Raw genomic sequence first — 22,419 nt, 5'->3', positions numbered from 1 at the left:
AGGGCACACAGAGTTACATCTGAGTTGGTGCCGTGATGTTCATCTCTTCGCAAGACATTGGATGAACAGGTGATGGCCAAACTTACTTGGGGAAATACGGGTTGGAGAGATAGGTAGGTAGTGAAAGCCTCTGCTCAAGAGTGAAGAAACTGAGCATGGCCGGGAGGTCGTTGCAACTTGTAAAGTGTCTGTAACAAAGCCCTTGGGGTTGGGGTTAACGGTGCGAATCCAGTGGATTGACGCTAAAGTGTGGGGGTGAAATTACACACACACCGCCTGCTAGTGCAGCGGCAGAATCGAACAAGTCCAGAAATTTTCTTGACCAAAAGTGCAGGCGGCTCGCAATCCCCAAGGTCCCCATTTCCCAAAGTACCTAAACAGCAAAAAAAGCAAGTTAGACACCCTTCAGTTCTCACTTGCAAAATCATCATCCAAAATGGCCCCAGTAACTCGCAGCAGAAGGGACACCAAGAGTGAGTATTTCAACATCAGTTTATAAGACATGTCCATCGTCCAAAAGCTTTTGCGACTGAAGCTAATTCCATCCATCGCAGCCACCGAGTCGCCCGCCAACAAAAAGTCCAAGACTTCCACTCCCAAGTCCGACAGCAAGAAGCCCGAGAAGAGAAAGGCCACCGAGGATGCCACTCCCGTTGCCGCCAAGAAGCAAAAGGCTACCAAGGATGCCGTAGCTGCCCCTTCGCCCAAGCCCACACCCAAGTCCGACAAGTCGACACCCAAGACCACCCCCAAGGAGGAGAAGAAGTCGACACAGAAGCCCGTAAAGGAGAACAAGAAGGAGAAGAAGGAGAAGCCGGCACAGAAGGAGAAGAAGACCAAGGAGCCAACACCCGAGCCCAAGGCGCAGGAGAAGGAGGACGACAACGAGGAGGAGGAGGAGGAGCTCGACGAGGAGACCCAGGCTCTTGTCGAGAACCTTGACGGCGACGACGAGGAGAAGAAGGACGACAAGCAGATCAGCACTTTCAAGAAGGGCCAAGATGTCGGCAAGATTCCCAAGAAGAAGACCAATGACGACAGCGCTACCAAGGGCAGCGGCAAGCGCGGTGTCATGTACCTCGGTCGCATCCCCCACGGTTTCTACGAGCACGAGATTCGCGCCTACTTTGGCCAGTTCGGCGAGATCACCAGACTCCGCGTTGTTCGCAACAAGAAGACCGGCGCCAGCCGTCACCGCGCTTTCGTCGAGTTCGCCGACGCCGAGGTCGCCGACATTGCCGCCCGCACCATGGACAAGTACCTTCTCTTCGGCCACATCCTGACCGCCAAGGTCGTCCCTCAAGCGCAGGTGCACAAGGACCTCTTCAAGGGCGCCAACCGTCGCTTTAAGGTCATCCCGTGGAACAAGATGGCCGGCAAGCAGCTCGAGAAGGTCCTTCCCGAGTCGAAGTGGCAGGCTAAGATCACCAAGGAGGAGCAGAGGCGGGCGGCCAGGGCTGCCAAGCTCGCCGAGATGGACTACGAGTGGCAGGCGCCCCAGCTCAAGGCCGCCGAGGCCAAGGAGCCCGCGCTTCTGCCCGCTGCTGAGGAGGAGCCCGTCAAGGCCATCGAGGCGCCGGCTGCGGAGGAGAAGAAGACGGAGGAGGAGAAGACTGAGCCTGAGGTTGCCGAGACCAAGGAGGAGGAGCCCAAGTCGACGAAAAAGCGGACCGCGGCCACTCCTAAGAAGGCTGCTGCCACTCCCAAGAAGGCCGCCGGCACCACCCCCAAGAAGGCGGCTGCTGCTGCTGCCACACCCAAGGCGGAAGCCACCACGCCTGCTAGGGCTACCCGCTCCACCCGGAAGACCAAGGCTTAGGTAGCCAGCGGTACTCCGGCGAGAGCCACGCGGTCGAGCACGCCGGGCAGAGCCACCCGGTCAATGACGGTCTCTCGGCCCAACAGAAGGGCTTGAACCAACCAAGAGAGAAGATTATGGATGGCGGCGGTGATTGATGTGTGAGGTTGCACCGAAGAAGATGCCCACGCATACGGACACTGGTTTCTGGTTCAGGGAAAGAAAAAGCGCTGCTACATTGATGTTTGTTAACCCATCCCCCCTTTTTCGTCGGGCGGCCAGCTGGTTAAACTCGGAAATAATACCCCCGGTTAGGTCATCTACATATGGATTTCACAAGTTTATTGTGCGGAAAAAGGAAAAGGGACGCCAGGCTTGGAAGCACGATTTCGTTTTTGCATGTTTATTGCTATTGTTTTGTTGTCTATAGAAGCAAATTTTTCATTTTCTTTTATTTGCATTGCGTTTCTCTCATTGATCATGGGTGTAGTAGTCTATGTTACACGATGTGTGCGTTTGGGATGTCACATTGTCTGATTCCATCAGCATAGTTGGACATATGTTTTCCGATGTTGATTGACCACATCGTTTCCGTATGCAATGGATGAAGTGCAATGTGTGTATGCGAATTTCTAATTTGTAGGTTTGATGTACGCACCAAGCGAACCTGAACAAGTGCCCATTAGAGAAAAAGGAAGGCCGATCAGGATTATAAAGCGCGCTGTGATATCTGTTCTACTTCTTCCTGTCTTGCGAACAGAGCCATTGAAATTCTTCCTTCTTCTCTTGCGAAAAGAAAGAAGAGACAAATCCGACAAGTAACGCAATCCAGCCGAGGCCGAAAAGGTCACCTGCCTGCAGGCGAAGGGGAAATATGTGAAGAAGAAAAGGAGAAAAAGAAGAGTTCTTCAAATTTTCGCGGGAGGATTTCTGTTTTATTCTAAAGCTGTGGCTCGTGCGTTGGCTTGGCCTGATGTGGGGCGTGCGTTAACGCTTGTAATTTTGGACGAGTCTCCCATATGAGGACATGTATTTGGGGTGTATGTAAGTTACATATTACTCTGGTATGCATATCTGTTAAGTCAGAACGAGGAACATGAGGAATGCAAAGTCGTTCTGTTTATGCCAGAGGGCCACGAATGAAAAGATGAATCAAACAATTCTTTATCATTCGTAGAGAGGGTTCGGCTTGAGGAAGAGAACCTAGGCAAATGGAGCTTTGTCGCAAGTGAGGAACAGGAGGCATCATGTTGGCTGTTGTGGCTACCTAGGTACTGCCGTCAAGGTACTCACTCACTCGAGAACACGACCGAGTACGTGTAGTACGATAGACCAGCCGAGAGAGGTCAATAAGACAACTATTCCATGTGCACAAGACGGATGCAACACTCCTCAAAATATAGACAGACATTCGTATCCAGAAGCCAAGCAATCATGTTATGTCAGGCGTCGAACTTTCAGGCCGGGGCATCATATGCTTGCTGGTGGGCTTCAGATTGATCAAAAGCGCGGGGTGCAGCCTCAGTAATAAGAGGAAGAGGGATGGAATGCCGATCTGCAAGCTACCAGGTACCTCCGACTCCCAAGATAGAACTGGCTGAACGGAAGTTCCCACTGATAGCCTAGACTTTTGAAAGCAGGAAGAGATTCCCGCGGGGCTGAGTTATGAGAGAGCGTTTCATACCTCGAACGTCCACTGTCAAAGCTCTTTTTATGGCAGTTTTGCAAATGAGTACACGCGGAGGAAGGGTGGAAGCATTGGATGTTCCGTACCTGAATAATTCCGAGTAAACTCCACTACAGCAGAATTTGGAGTTCGAAGCACAAGTGGCCCAGTGGTCAGGGCAGTGACACTGACAGTAGGTGACCGACAGTGACAGGCACCCGGACGCCTACCACGACTCGAACGGAGGACAATCCGCTTCGGTTCCCCAGCTTTTGCCATTGTTGATGTTGTAAACTTCACTACTACACACGGTAAACATCAGGGACAGGAGAACCGAACGGCAACCTCAACCTTTGGTCCTTTGGCAACGGCTTTGAGATCGATCGACAAGTCCACCAACATTAACATACTTATAGCCTCCACACGACCCGACACTATCGTCGCATTTGACTTCCAGTGACCACCATGTCGCCCTCGGCGCCGGTCACCAAGACCGCCCAATCGGCTGGCCAAGGTACGTGACGTTGCCCCGAATCTGGACCTCCAGACTATTACCCGTGTCAATTCGCTTCTTCGCGCCCATGGTGTCCCGCCCATGTATTGTACCAATTGGCCCTGCACACAGCACTAGCACGATGGCTAGCCCTTAGGACCGGCATGGTACCTAACAGGACAGCTTTCTGAAACGAATTGGGCTCGGGATGGAAAATCGACTTCTAACTCAAACGTTTTCGACTGACGCCTTACCATCTGCCGGCAGTCTCGTCGTCACCCGCGCCCTCGTCCGCCAACAAGAAGAAGAAGAACAACAAGAAGAAGAACAGCGCCGCCGCCAGTAATAACAAGGTGAAGCCGAAGGAGGGCGGCGGGAGCAACGCGCCAGATGCCCAAGTGGAAGTCTTGTCAGACCAGCCACCAGCACCACTACTACCACAACAAGCAGAGGAAGGAACAGAGGATACAGAAGAAGCTACTCTGCCTGCTATAGAGGAAACCCCGGCCTCCTTGGTATGCGAATACCCCCGACCCACCAACACCTGCTATCATCGCTCTTTCTCTCCTCTACCTACCCATGTTCTTCCCAATCGCTTTTTTGTTTTTGTTGAATGACTGCCTGTGATAGTTACAGTCGCAGTTCTGGCCATTCCGTTTCTTTGCTTTCTTAACGACATTTTAATCCCCTTGCCTTAATCATAATGTATTTCGCCGGCCTAAACGCTAACAAAGGACCCCGACTGGGTCTCTACAAGGGTGTACAGAACACATCACCGAATAAACTCGACCAGGTGGAAGCACCAGCAGAGGACGAGGACACCACCGTCGACGTAGAGGTACCCGCAACTGCCGCCGACCACCCCGAGTCTCAAAACCCACCGCCACCGCCTGACGGGGATTCCAATCCGGCCCCGGACCCGGACCCTGAATCCGACTCGGAATCGGCTGTCAACAACCCAGCAGAGGAAGAGGACACGACAGCAACAACAACAACAACAACTGCTGTTCATACCACTCCTGCTCCTGCCACCATCGAAACCAACGGACATGCTCCCGACGGCGCAAACGGTCACATCATCCCCAATCCCTCTACAACAACAACTGCTACTACAATGTCTACTACAACATCCCCACCGCCGACGGAGGGGTCTCCAGTAACCAACTCTACTACTACCGCCGACCAAACACCAGCAACTACCACCACCAACAATAGCACAGAAACCAGCGCCAAGCTCGAAGCTATGTCGCAAGACCGCGAGATCCTCCGCGCCGAAGTCGAGCAGCTGCGCAAGCAACTCGAAAGCATACAGAGCACCCACGACGAGGAGGTGTCCCAGCTGCGGTCCGACCTCGAAGAGTCCGAGGCCGCCAAGGAGCACGCCGAGACACAGTACCAGAACCTGCTGGGCCGCGTCGAGAAGATCAAGGAGACGCTCGGCGAGCGCCTCAAGCGGGACCGGGCGCGCGTGGAGGAGCTTGAGACGGCCAACGAGGAGCTGCAGCAGGCGGCGCAAACCCAAGAGGAAGAAACCGCCCAGTTGCGCGAGCAGTTGGCCGAGCAGGCGCGCGAAATCGACGGTCTGCGCAGCCGGACGAACCTGTCCCAGCAGAACTGGGGCAAGGAGAGAGAGGACCTCGAGCACGAGGTGGAACACCTCCGGTCCGAACTCAAAAAGACGAGCGCGGCCATGGGCGAGTGGGAAGTCATCGCCATGGAGGAGCGCAGCATGCGCGAAGGGCTGGAGGCTAAGGCGACTGACCTGGAGGAGCAGCTGGCCAACGTGCGGGAGGCGTACGAGCGCGTCGCCGAGGAGAGGAATACACAGTCGCAGGCCATTGACGGGCTACAGCGCGCACTGCAGGAGATCCAGGAGGCGCGCAAGCGCGAGCTGAGGGAAATGGTCGAGTCGAGCGAGGAGCAGCTGGCGGCGATGAAAAAGCGCGCCGAGGAGGCGGATGCGAAAGCCAAGGAGGCTCAGGACGCCAGGGAGTCGCTCCAGAAGGAGCTGGAGCGCACGGCGCCGTTTGAGAAGGAGGTCAAGGAGAAGAATCTCTTGATTGGCAAGCTGAGGCATGAGGCGATTGTGCTGAATGATCACTTGACCAAGGCGTTGAAGTACATCAAGAAGATGAAGCCAGAGGAGACTATCGACCGGTATGTTTTGTTTTGTTTTGTTCTGTTTTGTTTTGTTTGCCCCTTTTCTATCTTTCTCTACATAACCCCAACCAACCAACCCCTTTCCCCCATTCATTTTCCCCACAACCAACCAACCAACTCAACTCAAACTAACATTGCCATTTACAGACAAATCGTAACCAACCACCTGATCCAATTCCTCTCCCTCGACCGTTCCGACCCCAAAAAGTTCCAGATTCTTCAAGTAATCGCCGGCCTCCTTAACTGGACCGACGAGCAGCGCGAACAAGCCGGTCTCGCCCGCCCCGGTGGTTCCGGCGGGGGACTGGGCAGCGCCTCTTCGCTCTTGCGCCTTCCAACTTCCCCCTTCCACCGGACACCCAGCTCCCCCTCTTTGAACCATGACTTCTTCTCCGACATGTCCCACACAAACAACAGCAGCACCATGTCTCCCACCGCCGGGTCGGTAAGAGACGGTAGCACGGGTGGTCGTGAATCGCTAGCTGATTTGTGGGCTGGGTTCCTAGAGAGAAGCGTGGAGGAGGCGTCGGCGCAGCATAATCCCGGCGGGCAGCAACAGCCGGGGGCGGGAGGCATTGGCAAGAGGAAGGATAGTATGAGTAGTACGGGCACGGGGAATACCTCGGGGGGAGGCACGCATAGTGGGTTTTTTGGCTTTGGGAAGAAGAGAGAGGAAGCCCCAGGTCCTGAAGGAAAGGGGCCGTTGGGAATATAGGACGACGGGGAACGGTAGAGCGAGCCCAAGGTCATCCATCGGTTTGGTTGGTCGGTTGGTAAAGGTGGTGTTGTTGACATGATAAAAAAAAGACAGGCACTAAAGATCTATACTACGTAACGGTAAATAAGTAATATGATAAATGGGGAAAGAAGAATAAGAACAAGAAGAAGCTTGGAAGGGGTTCTCATCACTGACATTTCTACGGTAGAGAGGAGAAGAAAAATGGAGAGTCAGCGGCTAAACAAAACTCACTTTGCAGCTCAAGCTACGTAGTAGCTATCATACTGGATAGGAGATAAAAGTAGCATTGAACTAAAGCAATGTCGATACACTTCATGTATTGGGCTAGAGGGTGTATTTGGCTCAGAATTATTCCCAATGCATGATTCACTGCCAGTACGATAAGAAGATCACACTTCATCTCTGGGTGTCATGGTGCGTAACGTCCATTACACAGTATAATAAGTAACCGAAGCATCTTGAAAAAAAGGATCTATAATCACTCTAGATAACGCACAGATGCCATATTATCCCAAAACGCCGCGCCAACTTGCTAACATCATCACAAACCCAACCGGAGAAAAAAGCCCAACCCTTCTCGAGAAACAAAATTTGCTCTTTCTAATCGTCCTTCGACCTTTCACCACCACCACCACCACCACCACCAAGATAAACCGCCGCCGAAAAAGGCGGCAACATACTCCTCACATAACTCTCCGCGTCCCTCTCTACATTCTCCACCACGATCCTCTCCCTCAACGCATCCCTCACTCCCTCCACCACATCCCTCTCCTCCATCACCTCCCCCATTAGCCGCACCTCATGCCGCCAATACGCATCGCTCCTCCCTCTCAGTTCGTCATCCCTGCTGATTGTATTCTGCATCACCCCCGCCGCGTTGATCTTACCCTTGACCTGCTGCAGCTGGCGCACCACCGCTTCCACGCGCTCGGCTGGGCTCGGCGGGTTGGCGAAGAGCCGGTTGGTGCTGCTCAGATACAACAGCGACGCGAAAATGGTGTTCAGTGTGGCAAGGGCCACAAACCGTAAAGTGCGCTGGCGCCAGTGGAAGAAATCGATTTCCGCAAGACGCAAGGCGCGCGCGTTGGATTGGTGGTTATAGGTCGATACCATGTATACGTCGAGAAAACCGAGGACCAGAGAGGCGATGGTCGCTGGGTAGCGCCATTTATACCCGTCTCTTCCTGTCAAAAAGGAGGAGGTGACGAGGGCGATCAAACCCAGGTTGAACAGGTGCGGAGCGACAAGGCCGGGGAGCGCATAGTAGAGGTACGACCTTGGGTCGTCGGAGCTGCAGAAGGGGCAGGAGGCGAGCACGTCCGGGCCGAATTGCAAGTACAAGAGGCGCGATTCGAGGTTGACGAATTTGTGGCGCAAAGCGTTGTCGGCGACGGTGGGCGGGCGCAGCGAGGCCAGGCGCGTGAAGAGCACGTCGACGGGGATTTGCAGGCGGGATTGCGTCAGGTGGAAGATGCTCTCTGGTGTGTAAGCGGGGAGGAGGGCGAGGGCGAGGTAGACGAGCGAGAGGGAGAGGAGGAGGATTAAGGCGCGGCGGACGGCGGGAGGGACGGGGCGGACTTTGAGAGGGCCGTTGACGGTTTGAGGGCCGCGGCGGAGGGTGCGGTATGCGCCGAGGGCTTTGGGGAGGAGGATGGGGCCGAAGAAGATTAGGAGGGAACGGATCCTGTTGAAGAAAGGAACAGAGGGTTAATGGGTGTTCGTTGAGGTTGGTTTGGTTTTGTTTGGAGATTGTGATGTTGAAGGGGAAAGGTAGGCTGGTGGATGAGAGGAGAAGAAGCAACTTACGTTCCCCAGGGTATCGTCGTCATGTTGGAGGATGGATGTATGTTTGGTGATGTTATGGTATCCTAAATCATGGCACGATTTGAAGAAGATGGTAGAAGGGAAAACAAAACCGTTAACCCAAGGTAGGTAATCGGGACCTTCAATCACAAAAGGTGCATAAGTAAGTATCCCTTGCTTCAAGGCAAACAATTAAAATGTTTAAAAAAAGATGCCAGATGGCGCATCCATTGACATCGTGAGCGAGGCTAAAAGAGGCAGGCGGCATGTGGTGTTAGCCGCCGTTTGGGTTGTAGTGTAGCGGCAGGCAGAAAGGTACCCACTGCATCTCGGCTTGGCAGATGCCCTGGATGTGGGTCCGAAACACTTGCCTGTGCTCCACCAATCCGACCCCCACCGCGAAGCCTAGCCAGAAAAAAATCCCTATAAATTTTTGGACCGCCTTCCCCGTCTGCAACTTCTTTCCCTTTTCCTAACCAAACGCCGGGTCGAATCACCACTCCCGCACAACGACAAATGGGACGGCGACGAAGAGTACACGCCCAGTTATTTCGGGCTTCTACCGATGTGGTTCTTCTTCTCACCAACATTCGTCGCTAGCGGTGGTTATTCGGACCGCGCGCGCGCGCAAGAATGTGCATTCATAATTTCGTAAACGTTGGCGCTTTCGAAGCTTCGCCGATCTCTCCTATGGTCGTCGAAGTCAAAAAGTACGCCTAAATTAAGCCCAAGTACTCTGCCAAGAGTCATCTCACGTAGTGTTGCAGTGTTCCAGCTCCGGCAATGAAGAACTTTGCGTCAAATTGATGAGAGACATTCCATTTCGTAAAAGCCATCGCATCATTCATGCCTTCGTGCCTTCGTGCCTTCTGGCTGCTCTTTTGCCAGTCAACGAACAGCTGTATTACATTAATATTCGTGGATACAATCTGCCTCCCATATAACGACATAACTTCTATTGCTGAATGTTGAAAGTCCACCTCACTTGGCCTCGGCCTTGCTGTCCTCCCTGGCTCCCGCCGCAGGCACCGCCTGCTTCACGTTCTGTTTCTCCTGCTGCTTCTGTCTGGTAGCGACAATCAAGCCGAAAACCGCCATGAACGTCTCCATGACAAGCGTGAGCACGCCAGTGCACGCCCACTGCCACACCACAATGCTGACGCTGCCCAGCGGCGCGCGAGGGAACGAGGCGAACCATTCGACGTAGTAGGGGAACCAGCCATACGGCAGCCAGAACATGGGCTCGCGCGAGTACCAGAAAGGCAAGAACCACTGCACACCCCTGGTAGCCACCACGCGCACCGTCGTGAGCGTGCGATCGAACTTGGTCTTGGAGCCGTCGAGATCCTTCTCTATTGTTGACACCATACGTTAGCCTGATGTTCCGTGTGAACTTTCGCGTGGTTGTCCCGGGGGTGTCCTACTCCTCTTCTCCAGATCCTCTAGCAGCTTGTCATGCTGGCGGCGAAGACGCGCCCACTTGGCGAACTCGTCCTGACTGCTCGTTGCGTTCAGCTCGCGGCGGACTGCGAGATAATCCTTCTGCTTCTTGCGCTGGGCCGCGAACTCGGACGAGAGGGGAATCGGGAGCGACAGGGCAATGCGCCACAACTGTGATGGGCAAAAAGGTTAGCTACTCCCATTGTTCCTTCAGGATGAGCGTGGAATAAGAAGTGCGTACGAGGTTGTTGATGGTGGCCGCGCCGATTGTGTTGACAAGCTGGACGAACAGCTCGACGGCAAAGATGACGACCAGTAGAGACGGCATCTTGGCGGCGAATGTGAGCTGGATTCGGTCCGCTGTTGAGGGAAACGTGTTGATAGATGCGTAGCTGTCAAGGCTTGAGAGTGAAAGTTGTTAAAGACAGATGGAGAGAGCTCACTTGCTCATGCCACCGCCTTTCACCCCAAAGATGTTGGATCCTATTCGAAGCTATGACGGAGCTGTCAGAAGGTGCCAGTTGTTCCCTCCAGCTGGAGGCCACCTGCACAAAGCGCTTTATCGGCCGCTTATCGCTACAGTGATGGTGGGGCGACCATTGCAGCGGGAACTTGGGAAGGACGATGCCAAGAGCTGTCAACTGTCCCCTGATGGGATGAGCGGACGGGTTAGGGTTGGCGCCTGTCATCCAGGGCTTAAACATCAACAACACTTCAGAGCACCAACCTCCGACAAGCAACTAAATACGCTCTTGATCAGTCAGCTTGCCGTCTGAAAATGTCAAGGGCACTGGACGAATCCACCATTGCTGCCTTGGAGGCTGGCAACCCTCAAGCAGCCTATGATTCCATATCCTCAGTTCTGATTTCACCACCACCTTCTGGTCGCCTTGAGATTGAGATCCTCGGCAAGGGGATTCCGCTGCCGGAGGGGACATATGTGCTTCAAGACGGCATTTCAGTAGGAGTATCGAAGCTTGGGCTGGTTCAAGCGTTCCTGATTGCCCGGAATATACTCCAAGATCACATCCTCGATGGCAGCAGTTCCTCATCATCACCGCAGACCGATGACGGCACTTTGTTCGCCGCGACGGCGGTCATCCTTCTTATGGATCCGGAGTTCCTCACTGCTGCGAACACACGGAAGCGACTTATCCAAAAGCAACTACTAGACGATAACCAAATGGCCTGGACCGTGCTGACGAAAGAGAAGGCGTTTCTGGACAGCCTGCTTACCAGTCGATTGCACCGCCATACCAAGTCGCCCACTCTCTGGAACCACCGCCGGTGGATGGTCGGGCATTACAGCTCGCGGGGCTTGATGGTGGACGTTGTTGGAGATATCAAGAATGTTGTATCTGTGGCTGGAGAGCGACATCCTCGCAATTACTATGCATGGTGTCACGCTCGATATCTTGCTGGTATTTTAGGGAGGGAGGACAGTGATTACGAGAACCTCGTAATGGTCATTAAGCGTTGGTGTTGCGAACACCACAATGACATATCTGGTTGGTCGTTTCTCTACTACCTGCTGGATAACCTCGGCCGCTCTCGACAGAACACCCATATTATCTCGTCGAGATTTTCCGAGGTTCTCAACTATGCCGCATCTTGTCGTCTCACAAATGAGTCTGTCTGGGTGTTCCTGAGGACGCTGGCCGCATCCGGCCGCGTGGGCAAGAAGGAGCTTGAACAGTTCACTGCTCTAGGGGCGCAGTTCCCGGAGCCCCCTTTCGAGGGATCAACAACCAACCAAAGTGTGTTGCGTTCGGCAATGGACTGGTACGAGACTTACAGAAGAAACAGTTAGGCGGAGCTTCAAAATGAGAACACATCGTTTTAAAGAGAAACATAAACAAACCGCCACAGGCTTTTGAAGACATGTATATCTGCATTGGCACGTCTTTTGCGGCCGTGTGCTCTCTACCCAGCCCAGCTCAGCATCATTCAGCTCATCCAGGACCCAGCCTCGCCAGCGGGAAGGATATGGCTTACCACTCACCACTAAGACATGGACCCTCGAAACGGGCAATGCAATGCCCATCATTGTCCAGCTTCGAGCAAAAAGGCGACTGGCTTGCTTGGTTCCCGTCAGTAGCTGACGGTCTTCGGCAACGGCAGAAAGACTTCAGAAAGGTTATGGCCGTACGGGCCCGAGCGTGTAGGTCAGTCGACCAATGGCTGTCACCTACAGGATGTGAAACAAGTCAAGCAAGTCAAATCTAAAGCCAGATTTGGATTTGATTTGAGGTAAAATGTACCGATTTGCTTGAAAGTGGAGAGAATTGGCCTGGATTTGAATACTCAAATCCAAGTCCAATCCAGTTTAGGGTTAGGGTTAAAGGAGTAAAAAGGAAGTTCCGTTCCATACAAAGGTACCTAAAATATCTCTAATTTCTAGTTCAGCCCCACTAATTTTTGGATCCCAACCTACTTTTCTCCCTAGGTAGCCCAACACTATCGCTGACTTGCAAATCTTCGAAGTCTAACTTGGCCTATGGATTTGGACTTCCAAATCAAGTCTCGGCTTAGATTTGGCCACGTCCGGAGGAAGACTTACTTGGATTTGATTTAGATGGATTTGACTTGTTTCCTTTCCTGGTCACCTACAACGTTAATCATCAGTCTATAACAACATCATCATCAAAGGTTATAATAAAGAAAAGACAAAAACAGCAAGAGTTCGATACCGAAAAACCCGACCCATGCCGTCGTATGCCCCGCAGATGTGAAATGGACCTACTACTATTTAAAAGTTCGTATAAGAGAGAGTCAACGATAGCCGAGCAACATCTCGCGCCTATTATCCCGGAATTAGTACCATGGTAACCACATGGGACAAAACCAACGCCGCCCCCACGTCCACGTCCAGATGCACAACGGCAGCACATTTACAATCTCTTGTTGACATATATATCACCAACCGGGCACCCGTTCGACCAAAAACTAAGCCAGCCAGTGGGCAGGATTGACGCGCATTACATCGAGACTCGGAACGTGGGTACAATTGCGGGTCCGCCATTGTTATGTTTCTGTTTCGAAAGCCAAGTATCGTTCGACTTAACCCAGGTCCGTTGTCACGCCCCTGGTGTGGTTGGTGTGTAACCATCTCTGCCACATACCTACAACAGTTACAGGTGTGGTTTCAGGCTTTCAGCATCACCAGTGAGCCCCGGCCCAGTGAATCCTGGTGAGCCCGGTTGCTGGCAGCGAGGGCCAAGCGCAAGCGAATGTTTAAACTTGAAAAGTCTGATATTCAAAGAGAGAGTTTTCCTCTCTTTGTGGAAATGGTCATTAGCTCCTGAGTTCCGGGCAGACGATATCTTTGTTTTTTGTAGTGGTGCTTCGGCTTCGGCACAAGGTGTGGTTTCATGGCGTCCTCTGCCGCCCGAGCGCCCCGTTCACAATCCACCTCGGTCAAGGTTCACGGTCACGGGCGAGTTGGCCCGTCCAAAAGTCCGTGTTGGGTTGTTTCTTGCTCCCCGGATTTTAAAGGGAGCAGCAGTCGTTCTTGTCGTTGTCCCGTCGTCGTCGTCTTTTCGTCGCTGTTGTGGACCTCCCCTGCTTTCTCCCAGTCTCCCCCGGTCCCAACCGGCCCCCCTGTTGGAAAGCCCCCCTGTCATCCCCAAATTGACACCCCGCAGCCTTAGACCCGAAGCGGCCAGCGGATGCAACGCCAGGGGGCCTGTGTGATCAAAAAGTGCCAAACCGAAGCCAACAGCAGCCGCACAAAGGCAGCGAAGATGATGCGAAGAGGAAAAGGAGGAGACTGGTTCATGATTCGTGATTTATGAGGAGACGAGACGAGGGAAGAGACGTACCAAGTTTGGAAACAACAATGGAGAAGACGATTCCAAGATACGAGATCTGGCAGGTGTGGTTATCCCGGTTAAGGTACCGGTCGTCATCAACATCGTTTTCGGTCATCGTAGCCGTCGTTATTCATCGCCGAGGTTCCCGGACGAACGAGGAGAGGCTAGGAGGGCAAGGAGCATCAAGTGGTTTGTTCGTGTTCCAGCTGGTCGGCCGACCAGGCCAGACAACAGTCCTGCCAACTGAATGTCATAAAATCGAAACCCATCTCTTGTGTCCGCGGCGTTTGAAAGAGCACACACGGGCTCTCTTCAGTTGTCAGAACATGAGACATCAGACAGTGACAGGGGAATTGAGTGAGGCGTTCCATTCAGTGGAGGCACGGCGCAAATTGGATGCAAGGCCAGACGATGGAGCCGAAATGGGCCTTGGCTCTTTTCAGTCCTTCTCCACCCGCCCGGGAGCTTGTTCATCTGTTCTGACCAACCGCACGATTGGAAAGCAGCGAAGGAGAGTAGGGGACAGGGACCAGGAACCTTTTTTTAAAGAAGCGATCTTCTTAATGAAGATGGAGCCGCGGACCCGCTCGTCAATGGCCGGGCCTCACCATGGATGTTCGAGGCCAAGAAAGAATCTTGGTTGTTGTTGACTAGGAGTAGTTGTTTCTTTTTCGAGCATCATTCCTCGGCATTTTGGAATATGCTGCTTCATCGCGGGTTTCTTTTGAGGCTCACTGCCGCTACATTACCTACTTCCTTCTGTACACCGGCTTCGGGAGGTACAACTTCAACCTTGGACGGACTTGGTGGACTCGTGGAGAACAGAGTTGGTGTAGCGTAACGTCCAGTTGTTCGTCCGGGTTATTGCTGCCGAGCGAGCATGTCCAATCTTTTTTTCTCTGGGATGTTTTAGCGTTACCGGCGAAGTCTCTCTCTCCGCACTCTCGAGACAGATGGTCTCTTGGACTGAGTCCTTGGAATCTCCAGAGGCAAGTAAACAATTGATAGACTTCATCATCATCGACAGTGACGATAGCCCTTGAATTTCCCAACTGGAGGGGTATGTCCGAGTCAAGAGGATCTTGTTCTCCAGAAACCCCAAAAGGCTTGACTGGTTGTGGAAGGAATTGGCCGGGCTGGCATCCATTTGGGGCTAGGTACACTGAATGGTTGCCGGCATCCAGATTGGCAGAGGCTCGCACTGGCTTGGAATCCTCGTCCACGGATGCAGCCATGTCTCTCGCTTCCCTTTTCTTTTTGGTCTCTCCCAGGCCCTCTCCTGATATCCACTTGCCAAGTCTAGAAAAGGCTGCATGTCCACTGTCAGTTCAGTGCATTTTGGAAGGTTACGACGGGCGGTACGGGGCTTGAATGGCTCAATGGCACCTTCCAGTTACCCCATGTTTTTCACCTTTTCACCGCAAGTGGAAGAAATCGGTTCATCACATCTCCATCCAGCTCTCCTTTCCCGTCAAGGCCCGCCCGCTTCCCAGTCAAAGTCTCCATTCCATTGACTTTCTCCTTCTCCAACTTCCAAACACCAACCAACACCACCACTTCCTCCCGTCTTCCTCCTCCTCCTCCTCCTCCTCCTCCTCCTCCTCCTCCTCCTCCTCCTCCTCCTCCTCCTCCTCCTCCTCCTCCTCCTCCTCCTCCTCCTCCTCCTCCTCCTCCTCCTCCTCGTCCTCTTACCCTGACAACTTCCCTCCGCCTGCATTTTGCTATGCCAGGGGAGCTTCGGGCGACTTTGTTACTTCCACTTCTTACTTTCCTTTGAATAGATACTATCGGGCGGGGTTGTCCATTTTTCCACTCTTGTTTTCCCTTACTATCGCCATCCAGATCTCCTCCTCCAGGTCTTGGCCTACATACATCAAGCTTCGGCATCCCATCCGCCATCCGCACATCCCGCCGTCCCACAGCCAGCGCGCGTCCTACCTTTCGCCTTGCATTAGCATCTGCATCAGCATCTTTCCCGCCACAAACGATCCCCGAACCGATATCGACCTCGACGTCGATTCGTTCCACCCCCTCACCACCACCAAAGGATTTCTCCATCTTGTTCGGATACATACAACTGCATCGCATCTTTCGGCCATCTGTCTTTTCTCTTCTCACTTTCCTTAAAACTATCGGCGAGACCACCAATGCACATAATCACAATCGTTCATTCATCTCTCCCAATGCTCGCCACCTATAATCGCTAATTGCAATAATTTCATCTCTCGCGAACCTTGCGACCATCAACAACAATCTGCCCTCTTTGGAAGAAAAGAAAAGAGACATAACAACTACTAGAAGTGGACAACCGATCATCCAAGTGCTTCACACCATCGACACATTCGCCAATAGCAGGACAGGAACCCAATATCCGAACAACGACCTCGAAGTGTGGTGGATTGACCTGACCTAGTGAGGGTCAGTGACCGGTGTTATCAAAATGGTTGGGGTATCTAAGCTTCTGGAGCTTACGCTCTTGGCCACTTCAGCTCGCGCTTTCTTCATCTGGCCTCCTCTACCATGCGATCCAGGGGAGCCTTGTTATGTGAGCGGTAGTACTGATGTTGGTGGGAAGGCGCTTGCGGCAGCTGGAGGCCAATTCCACTCTCCATCGCCGCCTGGAGGTCAACCTGAAACGAACGGATTTATCAGTCTCAGCGTGGTCCAAAGAAACGCCGACGTACGTTCCATTTCCCTCTCGAGTGTCCGACGACTATCGCCAGCAATTGATACAGGCTAACATGTTGAATCTTGTAGCCTAACGAAAGTCTCGAAGCTGGCGCCGCCCGAGCTGCCCGAGACGCCAAGCGTATTGCATACAGATTTGCTACTTTGGACAACCCGCGAGTACCAAAAAAGAGGTCCAAGTTGGCGGCCAGGACTAATACGTACTCGGTTGTTGAGCCCAAGAGTACAACAAGGAAGGATAGCGCAGGCATCTACCACGACCCTTCGGACTACGCCTATTTCGCCAAAGTTCAGTTTGGTTCGTCCAAGAAGCCATTGTATATGCTCCTAGATACCGGTTCCTCTACGGCGTGGATCATGGGGTCGACATGCAAGAGCGACGCCTGCATCTACCACGACCTTTTCGGGGTTGCCGACTCCAAGACGCTTAAGCTGCAGAGCAAGGAGTTTCGTCTTGCCTATGGAACTGGCGCTGTTGCCGGCACTCTGGCCCGTGATTCAGTCTCGCTTGCCGGCATTTCCATCGATATGTCCTTCGGGTTGGCCAATGAGACATCTAGTGACTTTACTCATTTCGCTTTCGACGGCATTCTTGGTCTCGACATGGCCGTGGGGAGCACTGACGGATTCATCACCGAACTCGTGAACCAAAAGGTTCTCCAAAGCAATATTTTCGCTGTCACTTTGGGCCGAGCCTCGGATCCCAACAACGAAGGTCAGATCACCTTTGGAGCTGTCGACTCTTCCAAGTACAAGGGTGACATTACATACACCGATCTGGCCAAGGATAACAGGGGCGCTTGGGTCATTCCCATTGACGGCTTTGGGTTTGGAGGCAAAAAGGTCACGTTGAATGGCCGTACGGCGTACATCGATACCGGCACTTCGTTTGCCTTCGGACCGCAGTCGGATGTTACGGCTCTCCATAAGCTTATTCCTGGTTCCACGACGGTAGACGAGGTTACATGGTATGTTCCGTGCAGCGACTCTCCGATTGAGATTACCTTTAGTGGTGTTACCTATAAGATTTCAGCCAAGGACTGGCAGGCGGGCAGCGGCACGTCGTGCAGGAGCAACATTTATGGACGCGAGGTGGTGACGAACGGCTGGCTGCTCGGAGATGTTTTCCTCAAGAACGTATATAGCGTCTTTGATGTGGACAAGAAGCGCATCGGCTTCGCGACCAAGGTTGAGCCCGCTGCGGCAACAACAACAACAACATCGGGTACCCAGACCAGCCAAACAGCTGCTGGTACGACTTCTTCTGACGGCACTCCCACTTCGGCCGATGCCACGGGTCAATCTGCAACTCCGAGCGGGAAGGATTCTGCCGGTTACCAGCTCAAGAGCAACATGTATGCTCTGGTGCTGGGTATCACCGTCATGGCCGCTGCTATGATGGCTTAGTAGTACACCAACACGGTGTTTGTACAAAATTTTGCATTCTTTTTTGGTTGTTTTTCGTTTCACACACACACACACACACACACATGCATATCAATAGCAAGCCAGCGAGTTATTGAAGTTTTCTGTAACATATGATACCCTCAGATGTCCCCTTCGGAAAGAAAAAAACAAATGAGTTGACACCATTTATTTTTGGAAGAAGAGGGGAGCTGAGAAGAAAGAAGAAAAGCTGATTTGTACAAAACATACAACATGCAAAGCCATTATGGTAGAAGATGATACAAACGGGTGCGGGTGTAATACGGGTTGGTTCACACCTATACACGCACGGGTTCCAAACGGTAAAAGATGTGGGATTATTCCAGCTTTTATTTATACCTTGGGCGGGGCACAGTCACACACACATTCCTTTATAGACGGCGAATTGATGTTTAATGGTTTCTTGACGTTGAACGATGACGATGACGAAAGTTGAGGCTCTTCTCTGTTTTCTGTGGGGAAAGGAAAGATCCATCTAGCCAAGCAGACAGGATAGATCCCGTCGGCAAGTTTCTGTTTCTATTAACGTACCCCAGACCCAGACCATGGAAAAGGACGGCAATTCAAATGTTTGTGTGTCGTGTAGTTGTGGTTGGCGGTGGTCGAATGGAAGCCGGGGATAAGGTTGGGACCGGAGCTCCAACGGGACGAACGAAAGCCAAGAACAAAGACGAATGTCTCACAGGGAGACCTGGGCAGGTTATTGGTAAATCCGCTTCTCCGCGTTTGGGTTTCAATAGGGTCGATTTCTTCTTCTGGACACAATTCTGTTCCATACTCATCTTGGCAGCTTACATTTTGATGGGGTGGAAGTGCTTAGGCTGGTGGTCTGCCCTGGTGGTATGTACGGCTTAGCCTAGAGAGGCAGAGAGGGAGAGAGGCTCAATGGATGAAGCTTCCTTGGTGTTGCCGCTAGGTAGGTACCTTAGCCCCTGAATCCACACAGGTAAATAGGAGATGTTTGATCCCCTGTTTATCACATGATAGGAGCGCCCTACAACTCAATGCCTTTTGGAGTATTGGTGGCCTGGTGTCCCCTAACTCAAGCAGCTAAAAGCTCCCTCAATCAATCTCACCAATTTAATCGACACCGCGGATCAATTTAGATCGAAGGGTTCCGCACTCTCCGCATCCGCATCCGTTGGGGTACCTACCTTTGGAACAGCATCCGCTATGCCGCATAGGCCCGCTTACGCATTACACGTATCCCGGATCCCCCAAACTTCCACTTTGTCCCGTCCCGAGACAACGACGAACAACTCCACAAGCTTCCATTCAGCAACCGACAACACCGACTAATTGCACTGCCCTTCTTCTTGTTTCCTCTTTTTTTTTTTTTTTTTTTTTGGTTGAGAACACTAGAACTAGAAACCTTGTTGGTAGCAAGCTAGCTAAGCTGTGTTTGCTTTAATCCGGTCTTACACTACACTCAACTTTTCTTTTGCCTTGCCCACCCGTCAACCCGCCACTTGGTACTTACTGCATAACTGGCTTTAATACCTTCCTTCTTTGATCACACGACGACACACCTCACCTGCCGACACTAGACCGCGGAAACCGAACGCTCATTGCTAGTCAGTCACTCAGTCTGCCGTTGCGCCGTCCGCCGCTCCCCGAGAACCCCAAGACCGAGATCAACGACGTCCGTAATACCTACCTATCTTACCTATCTACTACTCGATCATAAGCCAACAGGCCGTCACACACCGAATACATACGCGAACGAGATAGACATAGAGAAAGAAAGACGATGCCCTCGATAGAAAGGGACTGCTGCCGAGTTATATAAAAAGAAGAAATATAGAGAGGAGAGAGAGAGAAGATATACGGGGTCAAGAGAAGAGGAAAGAGCTACGTAGTCAAGGGTACTGAAGCAATGGGCAAAGCAGCCGAGAATTCGCATGGCGCTGGTGCTGGCGCCGGAGGCCGAGGGGCTGCTTCCACGACACAAAGGAATAGCAACGAGGAAGATGTCGGGTTACTATCCGGCGGCGGTGACGACGGCCCCGATCTGCTCGGCAATGATGGCTACGACGGCGGTGAAGACTCTACTATAATAACAGGGAACGGGACTAGGACGGCAGCAGGAGAAGGAAGAGAAGGCAGCAACAGTCCTCCAGACTCGGACTCAGGACCAGGTCACATCAAACTCCCCCGACGACAATCCGCCCTCTCGGCCCCTCGAACCCCACGAACCCCTCGCACTCCGAACCGCGTGCGGTTTGACCTACGTCCTACCACCTTTGGCGACAACAGCAACAGCAGCAACAACCATACATCAGGGGCAGCTGCCAATGGCGGCGCCCCAGAAGACCACCACCACCACGCCCGCGACTCATTCGATTCCTACTTCGACATAGACGACTCCGACCAGCCACTAGTTGACTCCGACCACCACCGCCAAGGTCGCGTGCCTTTACTAACAGGCATCGAAGCCCCCTCCGTAACCGTCGCCAACGCCGGCCCCTGGTCCGGGACAGGTTCAGAAAACGACATCAGCTCGTGGGCCGAAACCGAGCGCGAGCGCCCCAAATCGGGACTGCGCATGGCCTTCATGAACATGGCCAACTCGATCATCGGCGCCGGCATCATCGGGCAGCCGTATGCTTTCAAGCAAGCCGGCCTGCTTTCAGGCTTAATCCTGCTGGTGGGGTTGACGGTGGTGGTGGACTGGACGATCAGGCTGATTGTCATCAACTCGAAACTTTCGGGCGCGAACTCTTTTCAGGGTACCGTGGAGAAGTGTTTTGGAAGAACGGGGTTGATTGCGATTTCGGTCGCGCAGTGGGCGTTTGCGTTTGGTGGGATGGTCGCTTTTGGCGTTATTGTGGGCGACTCGATACCGAATGTGCTGAGGGCGATTTGGCCTTCTCTAAAGGAGGAGGCCGTCAAAGGGACACTGGTCGGTTGGTTGGTTGGCAGGCAGGGGGTGATTTTGGTGAGCACGTTGGGGGTTAGTTATCCGTTGGCGTTGTATAGGGATATTGCTATGGTGAGTTTGATTCCCTTTTTCTTTTTCTTCTTTTTGGATTGGAGGGGTTTGCGGAGGAGGTGGGCAGGAGGGAAGAGATGGAGGGGATGTGGATTGGGATGGGGATATGGTTGAGAGGATGATGATAAGAGACAACGAAAGTGGATGGACTGAACGGACGGCTAATATTGGGTTTCTTATTGATAATAGCTAGCAAAAGCGAGTACCCTCGCTCTGGTCAGCATGGCCGTGATCTTGATCACAGTCCTGGTACAAGGTGGGTTGGCTCCAGCAGAGGACAGAGGGACGTTGGCAAACTGGAATCTGCTCATCATCAACGATGGCATATTCCAAGCTATAGGAGTGATATCCTTTGGTACGTTCACCCCTTGGTCTCTTTCCTCCATCCACCTTCCCCCATTTTCTAACACTCAATCGATATAGCCTTCGTCTGCCACCACAACTCCCTCCTAATCTACGGCTCCCTCAAAACCCCCACCATCGACCGCTTCTCCCTCGTCACCCACATCTCCACCGGCGTCTCCATGATCGCCTGCCTGCTCATGGCCCTCGTTGGTTTTTTGACCTTTGGCGACCGCACCCTCGGCAACGTGCTCAACAACTTCCCCGCCGACAACACCATGGTCAACGTCGCCCGCCTCTGTTTCGGCCTCAACATGCTCACCACTTTGCCTCTGGAAGCCTTTGTCTGCCGCGAGGTGATGCTCAACTACTATTTCCCCGGCGACCCCTTCAACATGAACCTGCACCTGCTGTTCACTTCCAGCTTAGTGGTCAGCGCCATGGTTTTGAGCATGATCACGTGCGACCTGGGCACCGTGTTCGAGCTCGTGGGCGCCACCAGCGCCGCCGCCATGGCGTATATCCTACCGCCGCTGTGTTATCTGAAGCTGACGACCAAGGAGAACGTGGGAGGGTGGAAGAGGGCCGGGGCCTGGGCGACGGCCGGGTTTGGCGCCCTGGTTATGGGCATCAGTATCCTGCAGGCCGTGAACAAGATGGTGAGAGGGGAGGGGGGTGTGGCGCAGTGTATGGCCTGATTTTCTGCTTTGGAAGATTTATAGTAGACCATGGGAAAATGTACGGTACGGTACTTGTAGTATACTTACTGTATGGAAGGAGGATGAAGAAAGAAAAACATGAACGCCAGCGTTGAGTTCAAAATAAAGAATGTTTCTGGTTACACTCTTGTGCTTATGCTGCTGCTGCTGCTGCTGCTGCTGCTGCTGCTGCTGCTGCTGCTGGTGGGGGAAAAGGAGAGAGGGAGGGAAGGGCTGCTCGTTTATTTTATATGTTAATGGGTTATAGGGGTGGGATATAGAACGGCATATACACAGGTTACGTACCTACACAGGACAAGGCAGTCAGCCGATGGAAGACAT

At 52.8% G+C, this 22,419-nt stretch overlaps 7 protein-coding genes across 7 annotated transcripts; 5 read left to right on the top strand and 2 right to left on the bottom strand.

Moving 5' to 3' along the window:
• Positions 1-376: 376 nt before the first annotated feature.
• On the top strand, positions 377-2,210 carry SMAC4_06245 (uncharacterized protein). Its single transcript, XM_003345544.2, has 2 exons — positions 377-473; positions 555-2,210. Exons 1-2 carry the CDS (start codon positions 437-439, stop codon positions 1,817-1,819), a joined length of 1,302 nt encoding a protein of 433 aa, XP_003345592.1. The 5' UTR covers positions 377-436; the 3' UTR covers positions 1,820-2,210.
• Positions 2,211-4,795: 2,585 nt separating this feature from the next.
• On the top strand, positions 4,796-7,189 carry SMAC4_06246 (uncharacterized protein). Its single transcript, XM_066090420.1, has 2 exons — positions 4,796-6,114; positions 6,265-7,189. The coding sequence occupies exons 1-2, from the start codon at positions 5,072-5,074 to the stop codon at positions 6,830-6,832; spliced, it is 1,611 nt and encodes a 536-aa protein (XP_065947199.1). The 5' UTR covers positions 4,796-5,071; the 3' UTR covers positions 6,833-7,189.
• Positions 7,190-7,244: 55 nt separating this feature from the next.
• On the bottom strand, positions 7,245-8,884 carry SMAC4_06247 (uncharacterized protein). The gene is made up of 2 exons (XM_003345546.2): positions 8,663-8,884; positions 7,245-8,540 (listed from the first exon to the last, which is right to left on the bottom strand). Exons 1-2 carry the CDS (start codon positions 8,683-8,685, stop codon positions 7,457-7,459), a joined length of 1,107 nt encoding a protein of 368 aa, XP_003345594.1. The 5' UTR covers positions 8,686-8,884; the 3' UTR covers positions 7,245-7,456.
• A 384-nt stretch (positions 8,885-9,268) lies between these two features.
• On the bottom strand, positions 9,269-10,618 carry SMAC4_06248 (uncharacterized protein). The gene is made up of 3 exons (XM_003345547.2): positions 10,341-10,618; positions 10,084-10,270; positions 9,269-10,011 (listed from the first exon to the last, which is right to left on the bottom strand). The coding sequence occupies exons 1-3, from the start codon at positions 10,425-10,427 to the stop codon at positions 9,641-9,643; spliced, it is 645 nt and encodes a 214-aa protein (XP_003345595.1). The 5' UTR covers positions 10,428-10,618; the 3' UTR covers positions 9,269-9,640.
• A 259-nt stretch (positions 10,619-10,877) lies between these two features.
• On the top strand, positions 10,878-11,909 carry SMAC4_06249 (uncharacterized protein; the record flags this gene model as incomplete). Its single annotated transcript, XM_003345548.1, has 1 exon — positions 10,878-11,909. The coding sequence occupies one exon, from the start codon at positions 10,878-10,880 to the stop codon at positions 11,907-11,909; it is 1,032 nt and encodes a 343-aa protein (XP_003345596.1).
• Positions 11,910-15,410: 3,501 nt separating this feature from the next.
• Positions 15,411-19,396, top strand: SMAC4_06250 (uncharacterized protein). The gene is made up of 2 exons (XM_066090421.1): positions 15,411-16,591; positions 16,669-19,396. The coding sequence occupies exons 1-2, from the start codon at positions 16,352-16,354 to the stop codon at positions 18,004-18,006; spliced, it is 1,578 nt and encodes a 525-aa protein (XP_065947198.1). The 5' UTR covers positions 15,411-16,351; the 3' UTR covers positions 18,007-19,396.
• A 113-nt stretch (positions 19,397-19,509) lies between these two features.
• On the top strand, positions 19,510-22,216 carry SMAC4_06251 (uncharacterized protein). Its single transcript, XM_003345550.2, has 3 exons — positions 19,510-21,037; positions 21,227-21,392; positions 21,461-22,216. The coding sequence occupies exons 1-3, from the start codon at positions 19,922-19,924 to the stop codon at positions 22,075-22,077; spliced, it is 1,899 nt and encodes a 632-aa protein (XP_003345598.1). The 5' UTR covers positions 19,510-19,921; the 3' UTR covers positions 22,078-22,216.
• The last annotated feature ends 203 nt before the right edge of the window (positions 22,217-22,419 follow it).

This window comes from Sordaria macrospora, chromosome 5 (assembly GCF_033870435.1).
Source record: "Sordaria macrospora chromosome 5, complete sequence".
Taxonomy (NCBI): domain Eukaryota; kingdom Fungi; phylum Ascomycota; class Sordariomycetes; order Sordariales; family Sordariaceae; genus Sordaria; species Sordaria macrospora.
The sequence above is the reverse complement of the archived record's forward strand: the minus strand, read 5'-3'. Positions and strand labels throughout refer to the sequence as shown.

Bases quoted from the DNA above. Each gene is read 5' to 3' on its own strand.
- SMAC4_06245 (XM_003345544.2), top strand. From the start codon at position 437: ATGGCCCCAGTAACTCGCAGCAGAAGGGACACCAAGA. The intron at 474-554 runs GTGAGTATTTCA...CATCCATCGCAG, and splicing joins CAGCAGAAGGGACACCAAGA to CCACCGAGTCGCCCGCCAAC.
- SMAC4_06246 (XM_066090420.1), top strand. From the start codon at position 5,072: ATGTCTACTACAACATCCCCACCGCCGACGGAGGGGTCTCCAGTAACC. The intron at 6,115-6,264 runs GTATGTTTTGTT...TGCCATTTACAG, and splicing joins CCAGAGGAGACTATCGACCG to ACAAATCGTAACCAACCACC.
- SMAC4_06247 (XM_003345546.2), bottom strand. From the start codon at position 8,685: ATGACGACGATACCCTGGGGAAC. The intron at 8,541-8,662 runs GTAAGTTGCTTC...TTTCTTCAACAG, and splicing joins ACGACGATACCCTGGGGAAC to GATCCGTTCCCTCCTAATCT.
- SMAC4_06248 (XM_003345547.2), bottom strand. From the start codon at position 10,427: ATGCCGTCTCTACTGGTCGTCATCTTTGCCGTCGAGCTGTTCGTCCAG. The intron at 10,271-10,340 runs GTACGCACTTCT...TGCCCATCACAG, and splicing joins CGGCCACCATCAACAACCTC to TTGTGGCGCATTGCCCTGTC. The intron at 10,012-10,083 runs GTAGGACACCCC...TGTCAACAATAG, and splicing joins AGAGGATCTGGAGAAGAGGA to AGAAGGATCTCGACGGCTCC.
- SMAC4_06250 (XM_066090421.1), top strand. From the start codon at position 16,352: ATGGTTGGGGTATCTAAGCTTCTGGAGCTTACGCTCTTGGCCACTTCA. The intron at 16,592-16,668 runs GTACGTTCCATT...TGAATCTTGTAG, and splicing joins TGGTCCAAAGAAACGCCGAC to CCTAACGAAAGTCTCGAAGC.
- SMAC4_06251 (XM_003345550.2), top strand. From the start codon at position 19,922: ATGGGCAAAGCAGCCGAGAATTCGCATGGCGCTGGTGCTGGCGCCGGA. The intron at 21,038-21,226 runs GTGAGTTTGATT...TATTGATAATAG, and splicing joins TGTATAGGGATATTGCTATG to CTAGCAAAAGCGAGTACCCT. The intron at 21,393-21,460 runs GTACGTTCACCC...CAATCGATATAG, and splicing joins TATAGGAGTGATATCCTTTG to CCTTCGTCTGCCACCACAAC.